This window comes from Hypomesus transpacificus, chromosome 8 (genome assembly GCF_021917145.1).
Source record: "Hypomesus transpacificus isolate Combined female chromosome 8, fHypTra1, whole genome shotgun sequence".
Classification (NCBI taxonomy): domain Eukaryota; kingdom Metazoa; phylum Chordata; class Actinopteri; order Osmeriformes; family Osmeridae; genus Hypomesus; species Hypomesus transpacificus.
The window spans coordinates 841,918-858,962 of NC_061067.1; the positions used below are offsets into that span (position 1 = coordinate 841,918).

The window sequence follows — 17,045 nt, forward strand, 5'->3', positions numbered from 1 at the left end:
GTCAGTACCGGAGGTGCCAAATTAATCTCTTACGAAAACGAAGCAGAGAATAGAGATATTTAAATTCAAATTGAATACTAGCAATTTATTAGTCACCAAGGCTGAAAGATTGTTTACCAAGTTCTTTATTTTGTCAGATTCCTCCATTGATTACTAGCTCTTCATGTTCAATACTGCAGTCGTATTAAGTTTGTGTAACTGTCCTATGTTATGCCATTTGCATAAATGCTGTTTCATGAACTTGTCGTGAACTTGTCTCATTCAAGTTAAACCTCTTTGATTCTAACACGGTGCCATCAAACTTAATCAGAACTACTTTAACAGGACTTAGATTTTCACAATCATTTGAATGGCTTTACAACAGACAGAGGTTTGTACACTGCTCAGTGTCAGGACACTCCATTCAGGTAAGGATGAAGCTAAAGGGAGTGATCTGGCATGTACACGAGGACCCGTCCATGATCCACTTTCCAATGTACTTACCTGAAAATAAGCCATGTTGTACATTTGAAGTGCACAATGTATATGGGTGTACCTTGAGTCATGATTTAGCCATCCTGACTGAAATTCCAGCCTTCCAAACACCTACAGTCTTTGCTGGCTTAGTGGTACTGCCAGAATGGACCAAATCATCCTTAACACTTATCACATTCTAAACTAAAGTTTTACTTTCTTGCTAGGATAAATATGGATACATTTAAGGCATTTACATAGAGGAGCATGAGAGAGAAATAAGGATGGTTTGGACAGTCACATAAGCTATATTCAGAAAAATGAGTGAGTGCTTTCATTATGTCAGCAAAATCCCAAAACAAAAACAGCACTTCCAGACAATTTAGACCAAATTATCAAACACAAATTATGGATGAAAAAAGCAATGAACATTTGGCATACTTCCATTGTGTGGGTGAGATGCTCTAAACCAAATACATATACTCAGTAAAGATTTCTCTATAAAATGAGTTATTGTATACAACTGACCTCTCATACATTCTTTTGAAATAGATAGGGGATCTAGGGTGTAAGTAATTGAACCAAAACGAAATACCAAATCTCTCTGCTCAATTCCTGTGCGATGCTACGTTACAAGAGAAATGGAGTCCCCAGTACCACAGGCTACCGTACCAACCATCAGCCCAGAGGATGGGACTACAACAGTGGGACACAAGAGTGTAGTGTTGGGGGACAGGTGGAGGTGTGGTCGTTCTCATCCAGTCCCTCTCACTGAGCCTTTACGGTCAGGCTAGCTGCTTCTAGGGCTGCTGCTGTGTCCTTCTCCTTCTGTATCTCTTCTCTCCATCTCGCTTTCTTCTCCATGTTCTGAGAGGTCAGAGACTCATGTCTGCCAGCGGCCTGGGAAGGGGCAGAGGAAGAGACACTCAGGCAGGAGAAAACCGAGCCCAGGATGACTCAGTTGAGACATCGTCAAGCTCAGTTATTACTTTCATTTGAACATTTTCCTTTCAGAACTGACCCGAGGTGAACACTAAGACAACACAAATGAACTGTAACACATGCTAGACCATGGACCCTTCGAGTCATGTACTCAACTCACTTCTAAAGGAGGAGGAGGAGGGTAAATCCATCCAACCCAGGACATTTCTATCAACACGTGAACATGGAGAATAGCATGTACACACTCGCATGCATGAGAGCACACTGACATCACTGTGTTTCTCTATTGCCTGTTAAAGCTCACCCGCTTTCCCAAGATGACTGTGACTAGACAGGCTCCGATGGTGACCGCCATCATTATGTAGCAGGCCTTTACTCGGACTTTGTTCCTGGCCGCATCAAGCATCTCGAACCTGTGTGAGGTATATCAAATGTTATCTCAATCCAATAAAGTCACAAATGAAAAACTTTACAACATGCAGTACGTTTCATGGGAGGGTGTGTTTTACTGTTTAATAAGAAGAAAGTATGAGGTGTGGCTGTGAGACAGTCTGGGGAGGAGGACTGTTTGGGACAGACTGACTGTTTGGGACAGACTGACTGTTTGGGACAGACTGACTGTTTGTTTGGGACAGACTGACTGTTTGGGACAGACTGACTGTTTGGGACAGAGTGCTGCTCTAAATCAAACCAACAGATCTTCTTAGATCTTCTCCCAGATGGCAGACGTCCCAAATTATCTTAGCCTTCGGACAGATTTGGTTTGAACAACAACAGTTGTGTGTGTCCCCCCCCCCCCCCCCCCCCCCGGTAACAACACTCATCCAATTAGCTGGCAGATAGCACGGCAATGATGTCACTTGGTATAAATAGCCAACCAGAGGTGGGTGTGCTGGGACGTCTGGTGTAAACAGTGAACAGTCACTTACGACACAAGCTCTGGGATCTGGTTGGGGGTCTTGAAGCGCCCGGACCAGACTAGGATCTTCCTGTCCATGTTGGATGGTCTGTAGCCGGGTAGCTTGAACCCAGGACGGGGTGCTGGGGGGGGGGGGGGAAACAGAGCACACACAATGAAGAAGGTAACTAAAACCATGCATGTTCCACTGACCCAAGTGTACTGTATACAAAGAGTAGATTCACATCCCGTGCGATAAACATAGATTAAGATATTGTGTATGTTTCACACGCTCCAGCCATTAACTTCCACCCTGTGATGACCTCACTTCCCTGTTTCTCATCCTCAGGGACAGGAAACGTTCCCTTGGTTACTACTGTAGCGTGCTGGACCTGTTAATCCACTATGGAGCGCCCAAGGAAACTTTAAACTACTGAGGACTTTTCAATGTTTCCGGTAATATGATTATGTTTGAGGGATGTTGTTGTAGAACAACCTCACTCATGCACCCATGTGGCCCAATCAGAGAGCTGCACTATCACTACAGTGCCAATTAAGAGGATCACATTCAGTGCTTGCCAACATTACAGAGTTATGTTATCTTTAATAATCTGTTCTTGGAAGCCTCTTCCATTTCCTAAATAGCTGTGCTGAGATGATAATCTGGCTAAATGCTGTTTATTCATCTTTACAAAAACAATCAACTCTCCTCTGTTTTATCCAATTTACAACACTAAAGTCCCACTGAGTCCAGTCAAGTTAGTACTGAATCCTAGAGCAACTACAAAATGCTCCCGAACTTTGTCCCTTTCATCCTCAGGCTTCCAGTGCGTCTATTGGAATGGACCCTCAGAGGAAATGGGGGCTATATTTGGAATTGGGAGAGATCAGGATCTCTTTAACTCAGCTCACTTCAACTCATCCCCAACTAGGATCTCTACAGAAGTGTGTGATTGTTATTTAGATTATTTTGTGTTTGTGTGTTTGTCCTACCTTGTGCTGGTACTGCAGGCACCTCAGAGTGCCCCTCCTGAGGTTTGTTACACATCTTCCGAACACCCCCATGCTCCAGCGCATGTCCGCGCCACTGACCTGGTGGAAAAACATCGTGATAACAGATACCCAAATCCTGAGTTCTTATTCTGCTCTCCTGGTACAACTATTGTTATTAGTTGTTTGTTGACAGCGGTTCCATTTGTAAAGAATAGGTAAACGCCCACGCCCAGACTATCTTAGCAGGCAATACAGTGGGGATAGTTATAAGTCTGTATCTTTGCAAATTAAAATCCTCATGTACATTGTTTTGGATACAAGCATTCTCCAAATGCTTACATTATTGTTATTAAAAGTATTATTATAGTTGTAAATAGAATAGGTCATTCCAATCGAGGAACACACCCCCCTTTACTCTTGGCCCACAACGACAGCACGTATGCCCAAACATCAAGAAACCTAACTACGAGTTGTAGGCCTACTATACGACGATGACGATCAAACGATATCTAAAGTGTTAATACGCTTATAATACGACCTGGTTTAATTTGAACAACCCTCACACGTGAGCCAGCTTCAGAAGCCTAGCTAGATAGCAAAAACTATGAAAACCGCAAAAATACGAAAACAATACAACTAAGTTACTCACCAATCAACGTCCCAGTGGCAATGCGAGATCTGATGAAGTTCATATTAAAAAGCAGTAGTTTATGCCACAATCCGTTAAGCCATGAAGGTGTGAAATCCAAAGTTCTTTGGCTGTTGAATGTCAACCTTTCATACCGTTCCAAAACACCAAAGTGAGCTGTCGCTGCAGTCTAAGGACCTTTGGAAGTTTAGCTACATGCCTGCTTAATTCTGCTTCTGACGCACATAACCTTCCACACACAGACTGGGTGCTTCGTGTTGATGTTCACATGAGAGATAATACCGTTATATTCACATATATACTTCAATACATAAAATTATATAGTTGTAATTACAAAGAATTAAACACATGAAAAATGTGCCATATGTGTTTATTTATACCCATAAATACGTACGTTCACACCTTTGTATTTTATGAGGTTAGTTTGCACAATTTATATTAAATCGCCGTCATAATATGAACAGAAACACCGCAAGCACCAAAATTAATTTCTATAGATAATATAATTAAATGTTTTCGTTCAGGCATTGACAAAAGACATACATAAATTTTGTAAGCGTGCAGGACCTGTTTATCCACTATGGCGGCGCCCAATGAAACTTTAAACTGTGAGGACTTTTCAATGTTTCAGGTAATATGATTGTGTAAAAAGTCTCGCTTACAGATACTATATCATGAAATTGCATTTTCCTGAATCGACACTCAAAGCAAATGGGCAGGTCTCGTTCTCTATGGTGTGGATCACGGTGAGATTGAATTAGTGACCCCTTCTCTTTGCTGCGGAGCAGACAGTTACACAGGGTTCAATGTGCATTATATGTAAACAGAGTAATGACAATAAGTTCAGCATGTTGGTTGATGTCTTTAATAAGGATAGCTGAGATCTCGTACAGCTTGTAGACTGTGTTTATTATTGCATCACGATAATATCTTTAGGTCATTATAGCAGATCACAAGAAACCACCGTGCTATATTTATGAAAACTTGCAACCTAAGTTGGTGTAGTTTCCGTGACTAGACTAGTTCCAAGAGCCACGTCAGTCAGTCTCACAGATTCATTCAAATCACGGACACAGAAACAGCCAGTGTTATTCACATAGTGAATGCAGTCCCCTAGCTAGTTCCATTTTACTTTTCAAACTTCTTTCCTTCCTGTACCAACCATGTTTTCACATTCTATTCATGAAGCAGATACTTTTTCCAAGGTGATGTGCGAATAATGCATAGGTTAAGCTAATAATGCTTATGCAATATGGATTGGTACTCACTCAAATGCGCAGCTCCTTATTCCTGTATCTCTGTGCTTACCAGGAGGTGCTGAAAGTGATGCGCACCGTCGATGACAGGATTGTCCATGCCCTCAACACCACAGTGCCAACAGTGTCTTTCTCGGGCAAGGTCGACGCCACACAGACATGCAAACAACTTTATGAGTCTGTGAGTGTAATTACCCTGCTCTTCACGAGCGTGTGCCGTGTGTGTTTGTTCATGGTGTATGATATTTTCTCGTGCTTAACATTTTGAGATCACCGTTTGTCCTCTTGGTTTCTTTTAACACGCTGTAACCTTGTTCCTGTATGTTGTGTCGTCTGTCTGGTAGATGATGAAGGGCCATCTGAGCCGAGACAGAGCCATCAAGAGCTGTATAGCCCAGACCTCAGAGGTGGTGGGGCAGCTGCGAGAGGAGAGAGGAAGGGACCGTGACAACCTGACCCTCGTCAAACAACTCAGGAAGGAGCAGACCAAGGTAAGACGAGTTTGATCACCGCTAGAGTGCAGCAGAGGCATTCGTGACGGATTAGTATGAGTTTGACAAGTACGAGGGGCCCTGTGAGGCTTGTTTCTCATCACTGCAAGTGAATGGCTCATGCATACATATTCTATGCTCACTCATATGTGAACACATACTCAGATGAATCACTTGCACATGCGTTTGAGAAAGCTCACTGGAAAAGCTGGCATACATATTGTTGAACACTTTTAGATTGTAACTGAATCTGCTGCATATGATTAAAAAAAACCTGGTTAAAAGGTTTGATTGACGTTTTCCATTACATGTATCTGTGGTCTTACATGTAGATGTGTGTGCATTACACACGGATAGATGTAAATCATTTCAGTTATACATGAAAGATAAACTTTCAGTAGCCTACAGAAGACATTCTCAGTTAGACGGAAAGCTGAAGCAAAGAGCACACCTTGAGTGAATGATTACGGCAGATGGAGAAGAAAATCCAGTATATACTATGTGTATGCATGAAGTTTTATCCGGTTAAATAATTAAAACATGCATGTAAGTCCTACTCGAAGACAAAGCTGAACCAACTTTTTTTTTTCTCTCCTCTAGTTAAAACTGATGCAATCAGAGCTGAATGTTGAAGAGGTCGTCAATGATAGAAGTCTGAAGGTGAGAGGGCATTTCTGTTCTCTGCTGGGTCTTGTACGGTTTGGCCTGCATTCTTGTCAGTAAATCGGATCGTATTTGTACGCGTAGACATATTGTAACTCCTAGTAGTGAAAGAGGTTAAGGAAGTCACTGTCATCTGCTCAGCCTAAATCTGGTGGTTTTCAAAAGAAAAGGGAGGTCCCCACATTCCATACTCCTTTTCTCAAACACACACACACACGCACACACAAATTCTACATCTAACATGATCTCTTCCCCAAAAGCACACATGCACACAATGGTCTCTTATTTGCTTTACTTTAATCTATTTAAACGTATAGACGTGTTCCACCTCCTAGTGGGGAAAGAAAAGAGAAGACAGTCTCTCTTCAGATGTTGTACAGTATGTAGCCAGCCCAGTCTTGGAACTGGTGGTTTTTGAAGGGAGTGGACATTCCATACTCCTTTTCACACGCACACCTATCTACACGTGTGGAACACAGTTGTACAAAGGGTCTCTTATCTTCTGTAAATTAAAGCATACTAACCCAAGGGTTGTGCTGCGGTAATCAGAACAGCTTGCAGCATAAAAAACGATCCATGAACTTCCTTCATTGTCCCATCTTCCTTTTCTCCTGTACATCTCAGGTGTTCAGTGAAAGGTGCCGTATCCACTACACTCCTCCTAAGGTTAAGTGATTGCCTATTTTGGTTTCCTGGGACAAGACGCAGATCCAGTTGGCTGCACCAGGACTGGAGACAGAACCAGCAGGGTGCTGCTGTCCAGACAGACGGGCCTCTGTCATCCGACCAGCACTGCCTCATTTCAGTTGTTGCCCACGACGATCAGGACACTTGTGTTACCGTGTCGATGCATAATTACCAATGTAAAGGAAAGAGCCATGATTGTGTTTATTTTCTAACAAACATCCCCCAAACAGAGACTTTTTAAGTGCATTCATTGTTATCCAATGGTATTCATGGAGTAAAATATGAGGCTGTTTTTTTTAGCCATATTAAGTTGTAAACAGTGTTTGTTTGACCCCATGACCAACATCCATACTATGACTAAAAAGGTGATCAATTCCTCACTGCAAAGGACTCAACATAATCTGACTGAATCACTGTCTCCAATGTGTCTTGAACATGTGTGTACTGTGTCCTAATCCTTGAACAGTGGTCTGGTCATTCCAGATCCTTTAGTAATGTGTGTGTAATTGCGGTTCTCTCAGGTTTACATTGCGGTTCTCTCAGGTTTACATTGCTAAACACACACACAACAGGTTCTCACTGGTTGTAGTCATAGAAGGGCGTGATGTGAAGGAATCTGATGTTCACCAGCCACGATGAGTAATCGTCAGCTGCTTATGAGTGTGCAGCCCAGCATATTTTAGAACTTGTGGTTTTTGAAAAGGAGAAGTGACCGCTTAACATTCCTTCAAAACACAAAATTTACAAAAATTCACAAAAATCCAAAACACAGAATTTAAAGTAAGTTTCTTTAATTTATTTTATTGGCTGTGTTACAAAAAGTTGTCATCCAATCAAACTGCTAATATGATTACACACACACAATCATGTTTGAATATGAAACTAACTTTTTAATATACATTTCTACACAGAGAAATTAGGAAGAAAAAAACATGATCCCAGATATAATTTTATAACGAATCATAAAAAATCAGAGTAAAACAACCAGGCACTGGAGGGGATCAGGTCTACTTGAAGACGTAGATCACTTATTCAGAAAAACTCAATGGGATCCTGGTGGGATTTGGAATCCTGCAGGCTCGTCAGATCCAGTTTTCCTCCTGCATGAGGAAGCGTCTTGTACACGCGCAGGTGAACATGGTCTTCTCCCCCAACATGGACCTAGAACCAAAAACGATACATTTGAGGAAGTAGGTAGCTACGTGAAATACGACACAACACGCATCCTATCCAGATCATAAACTCTACGTCTCCTTACCTTAATAAAGTAGTTTGTACCGGCCACAACCTGCGTCTTGAACGATTTAGCTGTGAAGGTGTCAAAACTCTTTCCGGCTTTCTTCTCTGCATGCGGCTTCATCTGTGCGTAAAATATAGCTAGTTGAAATGTTTGATATTGAGCCCATTGCAATCTGTGCAGTAATAATAAAAGGCTCTGGATATGTTATCTATTCAAAGAACATTCAGGGAACTAATAGATACCATTAAAGGCACGGGCCCTGGACGAAAGTAACTTACCTCATCACAAATCTTTTGAACTTCATCTGTAGCTGTTTCCGCAGCTGATGTTCCTCCACACATCATTTTGGCTGAATAAGGAATAACGACAGAAGACGAAAAAATGTAATGGTGAGAGAGAAAGATGCTGCTTTTATTTGTTATCCTGATCTGGGAGTTCCGTTTGGGTAGCGATCACATGACCCTCGTTCTGGGACATACCATTATTTTGAATTTGGAACATACCATGGCCTATAGTTAACTTTTTACCAAAGGAAATTTTAATATTTCCTGCAAACGTTATTTAATATCATGGGACATATTTCATAGTCCTAGCTGGATGGTTTATTTAAGAATTATGAGGAAATATAGAACTAGATTTAAACATATGGACTCCCCCACTGTATTTCACATGGTTTATTCGGTAAAATGTTTCCCCAAAATGTTAAGCTAAAAATGAAAACACAAAAATTGATTAGTGGTGTGCTTGTGACAGGACTTCAGAATGCATGTTGAAATTGAAATACGTATTTGAACGACACAGATTTATCGATTTTTATATTCCAGCACTGCCAATAGAGGGCGGAATATAAAAGTAGCCCTTCAATAGCCTACATGTAGTTTGTTATCAAGCCAGTTAACATGTTGTCTTACCTGTTATCACGGAGAACAGTAATTATAGCAGCCGACACTGCCAGCCGTCTGTCACTCGGCTCGTGTGGTCACTGGCTGAGCTTTAGAACGTCGACATCAAAGTCTGGCAAACCCTTGATCGACAGCGGTAAAGTTTATTAGATCATTTTAGAACAAGGTATACCTTGTATTTTGTTGGCTAGGCTATACGCTCTAGCTTCAAATACTGCAGATCATGTTATGAGGGTTTTGACTGCCTCTTCTAGTAAATGAGCCTATGTGTATATTTGTAGCCTGCTTTGTAACCGCTCAACAATGGATGGTATTGGGAAAGGGTCGATAGGCCACCCACCTGTGAGACTAGAAGCCTCTGAACTGTTACACTGTATAAAGGGCTCAGCAGGCTTCCTAGAATTCTATGGTGAATTGTGTTGTACCTGACAGGATAAACTTGTTTCAGCGATGGATGGTGAGTGTAGGCTGTGCAATGATTTGGCATGTAACTGTTGTGATGCAATGATAGTTAATGTAATATTGTGGTTTCAGAATCAGTGGTGTCCTATGAGCAGCTGAAGAATATGCTGTCCAATCGCAACATTCAGTTGTTTGATGTCCGCAATCCCGATGAATATCTCGCTGGTCGAATTCCTGACGCTGTGAACATTCCATGTAGGTGTGTGTGTGTGTGATATAGGGAGTCAGGTGGCTAAGTGGTTAGGGAATCGGGATAGTAATCAGAAGGTTGCCAGTTTGATTCCTGGTTGTGCCAAATGACATTGTGTCCTTGGGCAAGGCACTTCACCCTACTTTCCTCTGGGAAATGTCCCTGTACTTATTGTAAGTCGCTCTGGATAAGAGTGTCTGCTAAATGACTAATTGTAAAATGTAAAAAAATGATATACATCTGTGTTTGTGTGTATTTGTGTGTTATTGTGTGTGTGTATATGTCATGTTTTTATGCATGTTTCAGTGGGTGAGCTGGAGGAATCTCTGAAGCTGTCCCCTGGGCACTTTAAGCAGACCTTTCAGGTGCCTGCTCCACTGAAAGACGATGACAATATCGTTTTTCACTGCAAGAGTGGAAACAGGAGTGTCAAAGCCTTGGGCATTGCCTATAATCTGGGGTTCACTAGGTAAACACCACTGCTACATCCATACCTGTGACCTCCCTCATTGCCTATAATCTGGGGTTCACTAGGTAAACACCACTGCTACATCCATACCTGTGACCTCCCTCATTGCCTATAATCTGGGGTTCACTAGGTAAACACCACTGCTACATCCATACCTGTGACCTCCCTCATTGCCTATAATCTGGGGTTCACTAGGTAAACACCACTGCTACATCCATACCTGTGACCTCCCTCATTGCCTATAATCTGGGGTTCACTAGGTAAACACCACTGCTACATCCATACCTGTGACCTCCCTCATTGCTTGTAGGTCTGTATTTTACTTAACTGTTTTGGTTTTCAATGTCTGTTTTCTTTTCTCTTTTAGAGCAAGACATTATAAAGGGGGCTACAGCGAGTGGGTGGAAAGAGAGGGCAAATGATGGCACACATATAACCGGCCTTTTCAGGGAGGTTTGTTATGTTCCTGTAACAGATGATGTTACTGCAAGATCTGATACTACTTCCTCTGATATATCTTTGAGTTACGTTTATGACTGCTTACTGATTTTGACAAGGTGTGTGCTTGGTACTGAAAGAGTTGAATGCAATCGAGTGGTTTAGGATCCCATTAAACCTGACTTGCACAATAGGTTTGACCCTAAGTCAAGATATGAAATATTTGTAATATTGCTTTTGTGACACAAGTATTACTTCTGACAATCTGAAGTTACTGAGCAACCTTAAGGCCCTGTGCGTGAAAGAGGTTTGATAAAAATGGATAAATAATACAATTGAAACTAAAAATCCTAGCACATCCTTTAGTGTCTTTCTTGTTTGTTTTTGGAACATGTCTGTGTGAAAACACACGGAGGGTTGAAGTCCATGTTTGGGTAATTCAAGGCTCTTTCTGTCATTTCAACTTTGAGCCAATAGATGGCAGCAGTGTCTTACACTACCCATATAGATCTCATGGTAAAGGTGTTCCCAACTAAAAGTATACACCACAGTTAAACGCCTGTTCTTAAAGGGCCAGTATGCATGGTCATTGAGGGTCAAACCTTCGTTATTCTGGTCAGCTATTTATCTTGTGACGGCTCTGCAAACAGCTGTCAAGCACACAGTCAGCTCAAGGTCTCAGTTATGTTTAAAAGAAAGAGAGAAAATGGGAGAAAGAGAGATGGAATACGAGGGAAAGGGAGAGAGCTGAGTAGCAATGTGAGGATGAAAGAAACATTGAGTTGTGAGTGTGTATACCTCACCTTTATACCTCACCTGTTGTGGGTACTGTTCAGGCCTGTGTACCTTTCACCTTCGTGTCCTTCAGTTGCTGTGGTTCAGGACCTTTTCAACATAGTTTTAGTCTTAAATGTTCTCTCTGTTTACATTTGTATATTTTACTGACCGGTAACTTCTAAGTGAATATGAAAATGAAAGGAGTCATATGATGCAGCAGTATATTATTAGACAGAGATGGTAGATTTCATGTTCTGGAATTCCACACAAATCTTGGGTCAATGAACTGATTTTCATCAAAACGACGTGAAAGATTCATGGTTCCATTCCCTGGGATTCCCTAAGCAGCTGGACAGACTGTTTCTTCCCCCCCTGTTCCCCCCAGGGTCAGGTGACCTGCCCCCTGTTCCCCCCGGGGTCAGGTGACCTCCCCCCCTGCTCCCCCCATGGTCAGGTGACCTCCCCCCCTGCTCCCCCCATGGTCAGGTGACCTCCCCCCCTGTTCCCCCCATGGTCAGGTGACCTCCCCCCCTGCTCCCCCCATGGTCAGGTGACCTCCCCCCCTGCTCCCCCCATGGTCAGGTGACCTACGCGGACGGGCCAGGTCAGGATTTACACCCATTCCGTCATCAGACTCCTGCTGAACCACCTGAGGCCCACTGACCCGGAGCTGGCAGGACCCCTGCAGAACCAGGCACTGACCTAGACCCGGCCACGCCTTCCATACACACAATTATATTCAATACATCGTTCACCGCATGCATATTACACATTACATTTAATTGTAAGGGACCATTGTTTATGTAAACCTCTCACACACCAGGTATTACTCTCCTATTTTGCTTTCCCGTTCCCTCGCACTGTCTCTTTCCTTCCCCTTCCCTCATTCTGTACCTCACTCTCTCCTTCTTTACCCTGATGAAGAAAGTGTTTAGTCCGTCTCTTCATAAACGGAGTGACTAAGTTCAGTTGAGTTATGGATTTCAATAAGTATTATCAATCTGCAGATTGGGAGAGAAAACCAGACCTCTGACAATAAATAACAACACAACACCAGGCTTAGGTCTCAATCAAGTCTCTCTCCGCTCTGAAGGCCGGAGGACCATCTTTTATAGGGCACAAGAATGTAAACATAGATAGTGACAGTCAGGCAGTAATGACGTTACAACAGTCTCAGAGAAAGAGATTCACAGCTCCCAACACATGACCACTCAGACTAGAGAGTTCATAGTTGGAGCTCCTCTTGTAGCCATGACAAGGAACATTTAGCCAGCACTTTTTCTTGACCCCGAACATCTATTAACCCTGACACGTAGACACAATCTATTCTTAATAATAGCATACATGAGAACATACTAACTAGAATCCAATGACTAGTTCTATTGATTAGTGAATAATGTACGCACACAGGAAATCGCAATTTCTTCCACAACCCCCCCCTTCTCTCGTGTTCCCTCCATTAGGATGCAGGTACAGGCAGGGGGGGCTCCAAGGGGGGGCATTGGGGGGCAATGTCTCCCCAAATGGAATGCTGTGCCCCTTCAAAAAATGATTTTGTTAAAGTATAAATAAGAAAGTCACTGACTGTCCACATGCCATGATAATTCATTCACTTTCTTTTTCTCTGGGAGGTACTATTGTTTTCTATGTGTAGCACACACACATTCAAACTAGTTATTCTGGTGTCTCAGTCAGTCACACAGATACAATAATAAATATAGCTGCAAGCAGCAATGTGGTGGCCAAGCAGGTCAGATGACCCAGAAGAAACTTTCGACATCTAGTGACTGCGGTTTACCTGGCTTTCTTTGCAGTGGCTTATAGTCTCGCTAAACAGAGAATCAGAGACATGACAAGCTTGTCAGCTTTGGCTGGATTTGAACCTCTGACGTTGCCAGGACACCAATTTAACCTAGTGAGCTATTCTCAGTGCTGGAAATCAGATTTCAGTGACTGCGTAAAAATATAAAGAATTTTTCCTGTGGCAAGCGGTTGTCAGATTTGTCCCAAGTTTAAACAGCTGTAATTCAGTCCTATATTTTGATATGTCAATGTGATTGTGGTCTGAAGATAATCTGTGTAAAAGTTGGTGAATATTTGATACATTTTGAGTAGGACAAAAACGTTTTATTAATTAATGAAAATGGCGGCATCAATTTGGCTGGTATCACAAGTTAACATGTGTCAGACATGGGATCGCCCCCCTAGAGGTTAGAGGACACATATCTGTAAAGCACAATAAATCTGACTCTTCTTGAGTATAGATCCCCTGAGATTGAAACATTATCATTACCATTATGATTATACTGTTAGACAGCTACTGTGGCATACCTGGCTTCACTAAACAGATAAACAAGTATCCTGACATGCGTGATGACTTTGGCTGGATTCGAACTTATGACCTTACACTTCAGAGGAACCCGTCTTATCCCAGTGAGCTATTCTCAGTGCAAGGAATTACTGTGTTCAGTTACTATGTAAAAAAAAGTAAGCCGTTTTTCCTGTGGGAAGCGTTGTCAGATTTGAACCAAGTATAAAAAGTTGTAATTCAGTCATATTTTGACAAATCGAGGTGATTGTAGTCTGAAAATGATTTGATTACATGTCCATGAAAATAGGAGCAACGGCAAACGAGGAGTTCAAAAAAGTATGTTTTTATGAAAATTCCAAATGGCCGACGCCCAAAATGGTGGACACGGGACAATGTGATATATTTCGACTTGGTATGCCACGTAGAATCAGAAGAGACCAATCTTGTGATTTATGACAAATCTGTTCAGAAGTTATGATGCAAGAAATCCGATGCACTGGCTAGATGTAGATTCACTATATCTACAAAGCACAATAAATCGGATTCTTCATGAGTATAAATCCCCTGAGAATGAAACATTATCGTGGCCATTATGATTATACTGCTCGACAGCTACTGTCACATACCTGGCTTCACTAAACAGATAAACCAGTATCATGACATGCCTGAGACTTTGCCTGGATTCGAACCTACGACCTTGCACTTCAACGGAGCCAGTCTATCCCAGTGAGCCATTATCAGCACTGGGAATTGCTGTGTACAGTTACTGAATACAAAAAGGAAGCCGTTTCTCCTGTGGCATGCATGGTCAGATTTGGCCGGATTTTAAACAGCTGTAATTCAGTCATATTTTTACATGGCAAGGTGATTGTGGTCTGAAGATAATCTGTGCCAAATCTGGTGAATATTGGATACATTGTGTAGGAGTAAGGAAAAAAGTTTTATTCATTCATTCAAAATGGCGGCCTCATCAATTCGTCTGGTATCACGCGTTAACATGCATCAGACGCGGGATCTCCTAAGATATCACGAGACATAGGAATTGCTTAAATACGCCAAACAAATCAACAGTTATTGGTCAAAACACAATCCTACCTATTGTAATGCCCCCTAGAGGTCAAATGACACTACCTGTCTCAAACCTCTTAATAAGAGGGCCTTGAGTCCATACACCAAGTTTGGAGTCAATGCATCAAAGCTTGGCTAAGATATACCTCACTTCCTTTTTCCGGATCAGTTGCTCAATTTGATTGGCTTTAACTAACAAACGGTTGCAGAAATCAAAACGCCATGTGATGTCTTTTGTGAGGCTTGGTCTGAAGATAAATGGTGCCAAATTTTTGCCTATTGCAGCGCCACCTAGGGGTGAAATGGCATGGCCTATTTTGGACTTCTTTAGAACAGGGTCCCTAGTCCCTATACCAAATGTGTTGTCAATGCAGTAAAGAGGTGCTGAGATATGACCTCACTTCTTTTATGGTGGCTTGGTTGACGACTTTGATTGGCTGATGACTTTGATTGGCTGTTCCAGTCAAAAAGTGTAGAAAATCAAAAAAACATGTGATGTCTTTTGTGAGGCTTGATCTGAAGATAAATGGTGCCAAATGTTGCTGATTGCAGCGCCACCTAGAGGTGAAATGGCATGACCTATTTTGGACCTCTTTAGAACAGTGTCCCTAGTCCCTATACCAAATTTGGTGTCAATGCAGTAAAGAGGTGCTGAGATATGACCTCACTTCGTTTATGGTGGCTTGGTTGACGACTTTGTTTGGCTGTTCCAGTCAAAAGGTTTAGATAATCAAAAAAACATGTGATGTCTTTTGTGTGGCTTGGTCTGAAGATGATCTGTGCCAAATTTGGTGAAGATTGGACAAACCTTATAGGAGAGGTAGCGAAAAAACGTTATATTCAAAATGGCGGCCACATCAATTCAGCCACATCAATTTGATTTGATGTGGCTGTATATAACAAACGGTTGCGAAAATCAAAGCTCCAGGGGATAATTTTTGTGAGGCTTGGTCTGAAGATCATCTGTGGCAATTTTGAAGAAGATTCGACAAGAATTGTAGGAGGAGTAGCGAAAAAACGCTTTTCCTTTACATTCAAAATGGCGGAGAATCTATAGAACTGGGTATGATGTCATAGAGTGCGTTGAACTCGTCTTGATCCAGGGAATCCAACGATACCTCATTTTGGACAATGGGGCATATGGTTTAAAAGTAACATGTGTAAACACACTTTCAACTTTGACCCATTGGTGGCGCTAGATGGTTGGAATGGGAGACATGAAACTTGGTGAAATTGATGAGGGGACTGGTCCCAAATAGTGTGCCAAAATTCACAACTTCTGACCAATTGGTTCTAGGGGCTGCCATAGACTCCCATGGCAGAAGAAGATGTGTAATAATAATAATAATAATAATAATAATAAGAATACGTAGAAACACTTAATGTCAATTCCCAGTGTATCTCTCTGTCTCCATGCCAGTGGATTAGGGTGTCGTTTCCTTCACTTCCACAAGGGGGAGTGTCAGACTGACCAATATCTGGATGGATGCCCCGTTGACAAACCTCTGACAAATCAAGTGAGTTAAAACTGCAAACCTTTTTTTATTTATTCTTAATTTCCACTTTGTAACCCTCTCTCCTTCCCTGTCCATCCTTCATGGCTCTGTTTCTCTGTTTCCTCCTCAGAGTGAGTGCTGGACAGAAGACAATGAGAGAGTGATGGGAGAAGAGGACTTACAGGACCTGAAAAGAGTTTACTTAAAGTTGTTATATACCAAATAAGATTTTTTGAAAGCATTAATTGTTGTCCAATTGTCTTCATGGGTTGATGCTGGCATGAGGCTGGCTTTTTGAGCCAGATTAAGTTGTAAACAGCGTTCGTTTGACCACATGACCAACATCCATACTGTGACTAAATGGAGTTAGATTAAGTAAAGTTCGGGAGGAAGATGGCACACCAAGACTCCTCCTTTTCTCCAATAAACTAATACGCATCAACCCATATATCAGCCCGTATACCTCTGACGGAACTTGCAAGACCACGTCTGTTACATGTTCATCCCCTAATCACACACTCATCCTCCCAGGACCCCAGGCTCGGCTCTGCTACCAGCCTCCTACACCATCAGGCTCGGCTCTGCTACCAGCCCTGCTTCAATAAAAGCTATCTATTCAATCTATGGTGTGATTACTAAACTTGTGAAAAAGGTGATCAA

The 17,045-nt window shown here is 42.1% G+C and overlaps 4 protein-coding genes across 4 annotated transcripts; 2 read left to right on the forward strand and 2 right to left on the reverse strand.

Annotated features, from left to right (window-relative positions):
• Positions 1–107: 107 nt before the first annotated feature.
• On the reverse strand, positions 108–4,107 carry fam162a (family with sequence similarity 162 member A). Its single transcript, XM_047023406.1, has 5 exons — positions 3,936–4,107; positions 3,287–3,385; positions 2,325–2,436; positions 1,700–1,808; positions 108–1,353 (listed from the first exon to the last, which is right to left on the reverse strand). Exons 1-5 carry the CDS (start codon positions 3,976–3,978, stop codon positions 1,222–1,224), a joined length of 495 nt encoding a protein of 164 aa, XP_046879362.1. The 5' UTR covers positions 3,979–4,107; the 3' UTR covers positions 108–1,221.
• Positions 4,108–4,491: 384 nt separating this feature from the next.
• Positions 4,492–7,520, forward strand: mix23 (mitochondrial matrix import factor 23). Its single transcript, XM_047023409.1, has 5 exons — positions 4,492–4,566; positions 5,247–5,372; positions 5,536–5,682; positions 6,283–6,342; positions 6,970–7,520. Exons 1-5 carry the CDS (start codon positions 4,516–4,518, stop codon positions 7,018–7,020), a joined length of 435 nt encoding a protein of 144 aa, XP_046879365.1. The 5' UTR covers positions 4,492–4,515; the 3' UTR covers positions 7,021–7,520.
• Positions 7,521–7,806: 286 nt separating this feature from the next.
• Positions 7,807–8,726, reverse strand: cst14a.2 (cystatin 14a, tandem duplicate 2). Its single transcript, XM_047023410.1, has 3 exons — positions 8,551–8,726; positions 8,291–8,392; positions 7,807–8,193 (listed from the first exon to the last, which is right to left on the reverse strand). Exons 1-3 carry the CDS (start codon positions 8,614–8,616, stop codon positions 8,065–8,067), a joined length of 297 nt encoding a protein of 98 aa, XP_046879366.1. The 5' UTR covers positions 8,617–8,726; the 3' UTR covers positions 7,807–8,064.
• Positions 8,727–8,948: 222 nt separating this feature from the next.
• On the forward strand, positions 8,949–11,887 carry si:ch211-161h7.8 (thiosulfate:glutathione sulfurtransferase). Its single transcript, XM_047023407.1, has 4 exons — positions 8,949–9,310; positions 9,709–9,831; positions 10,133–10,295; positions 10,663–11,887. Exons 1-4 carry the CDS (start codon positions 9,172–9,174, stop codon positions 10,715–10,717), a joined length of 480 nt encoding a protein of 159 aa, XP_046879363.1. The 5' UTR covers positions 8,949–9,171; the 3' UTR covers positions 10,718–11,887.
• Positions 11,888–17,045: the final 5,158 nt, after the last annotated feature.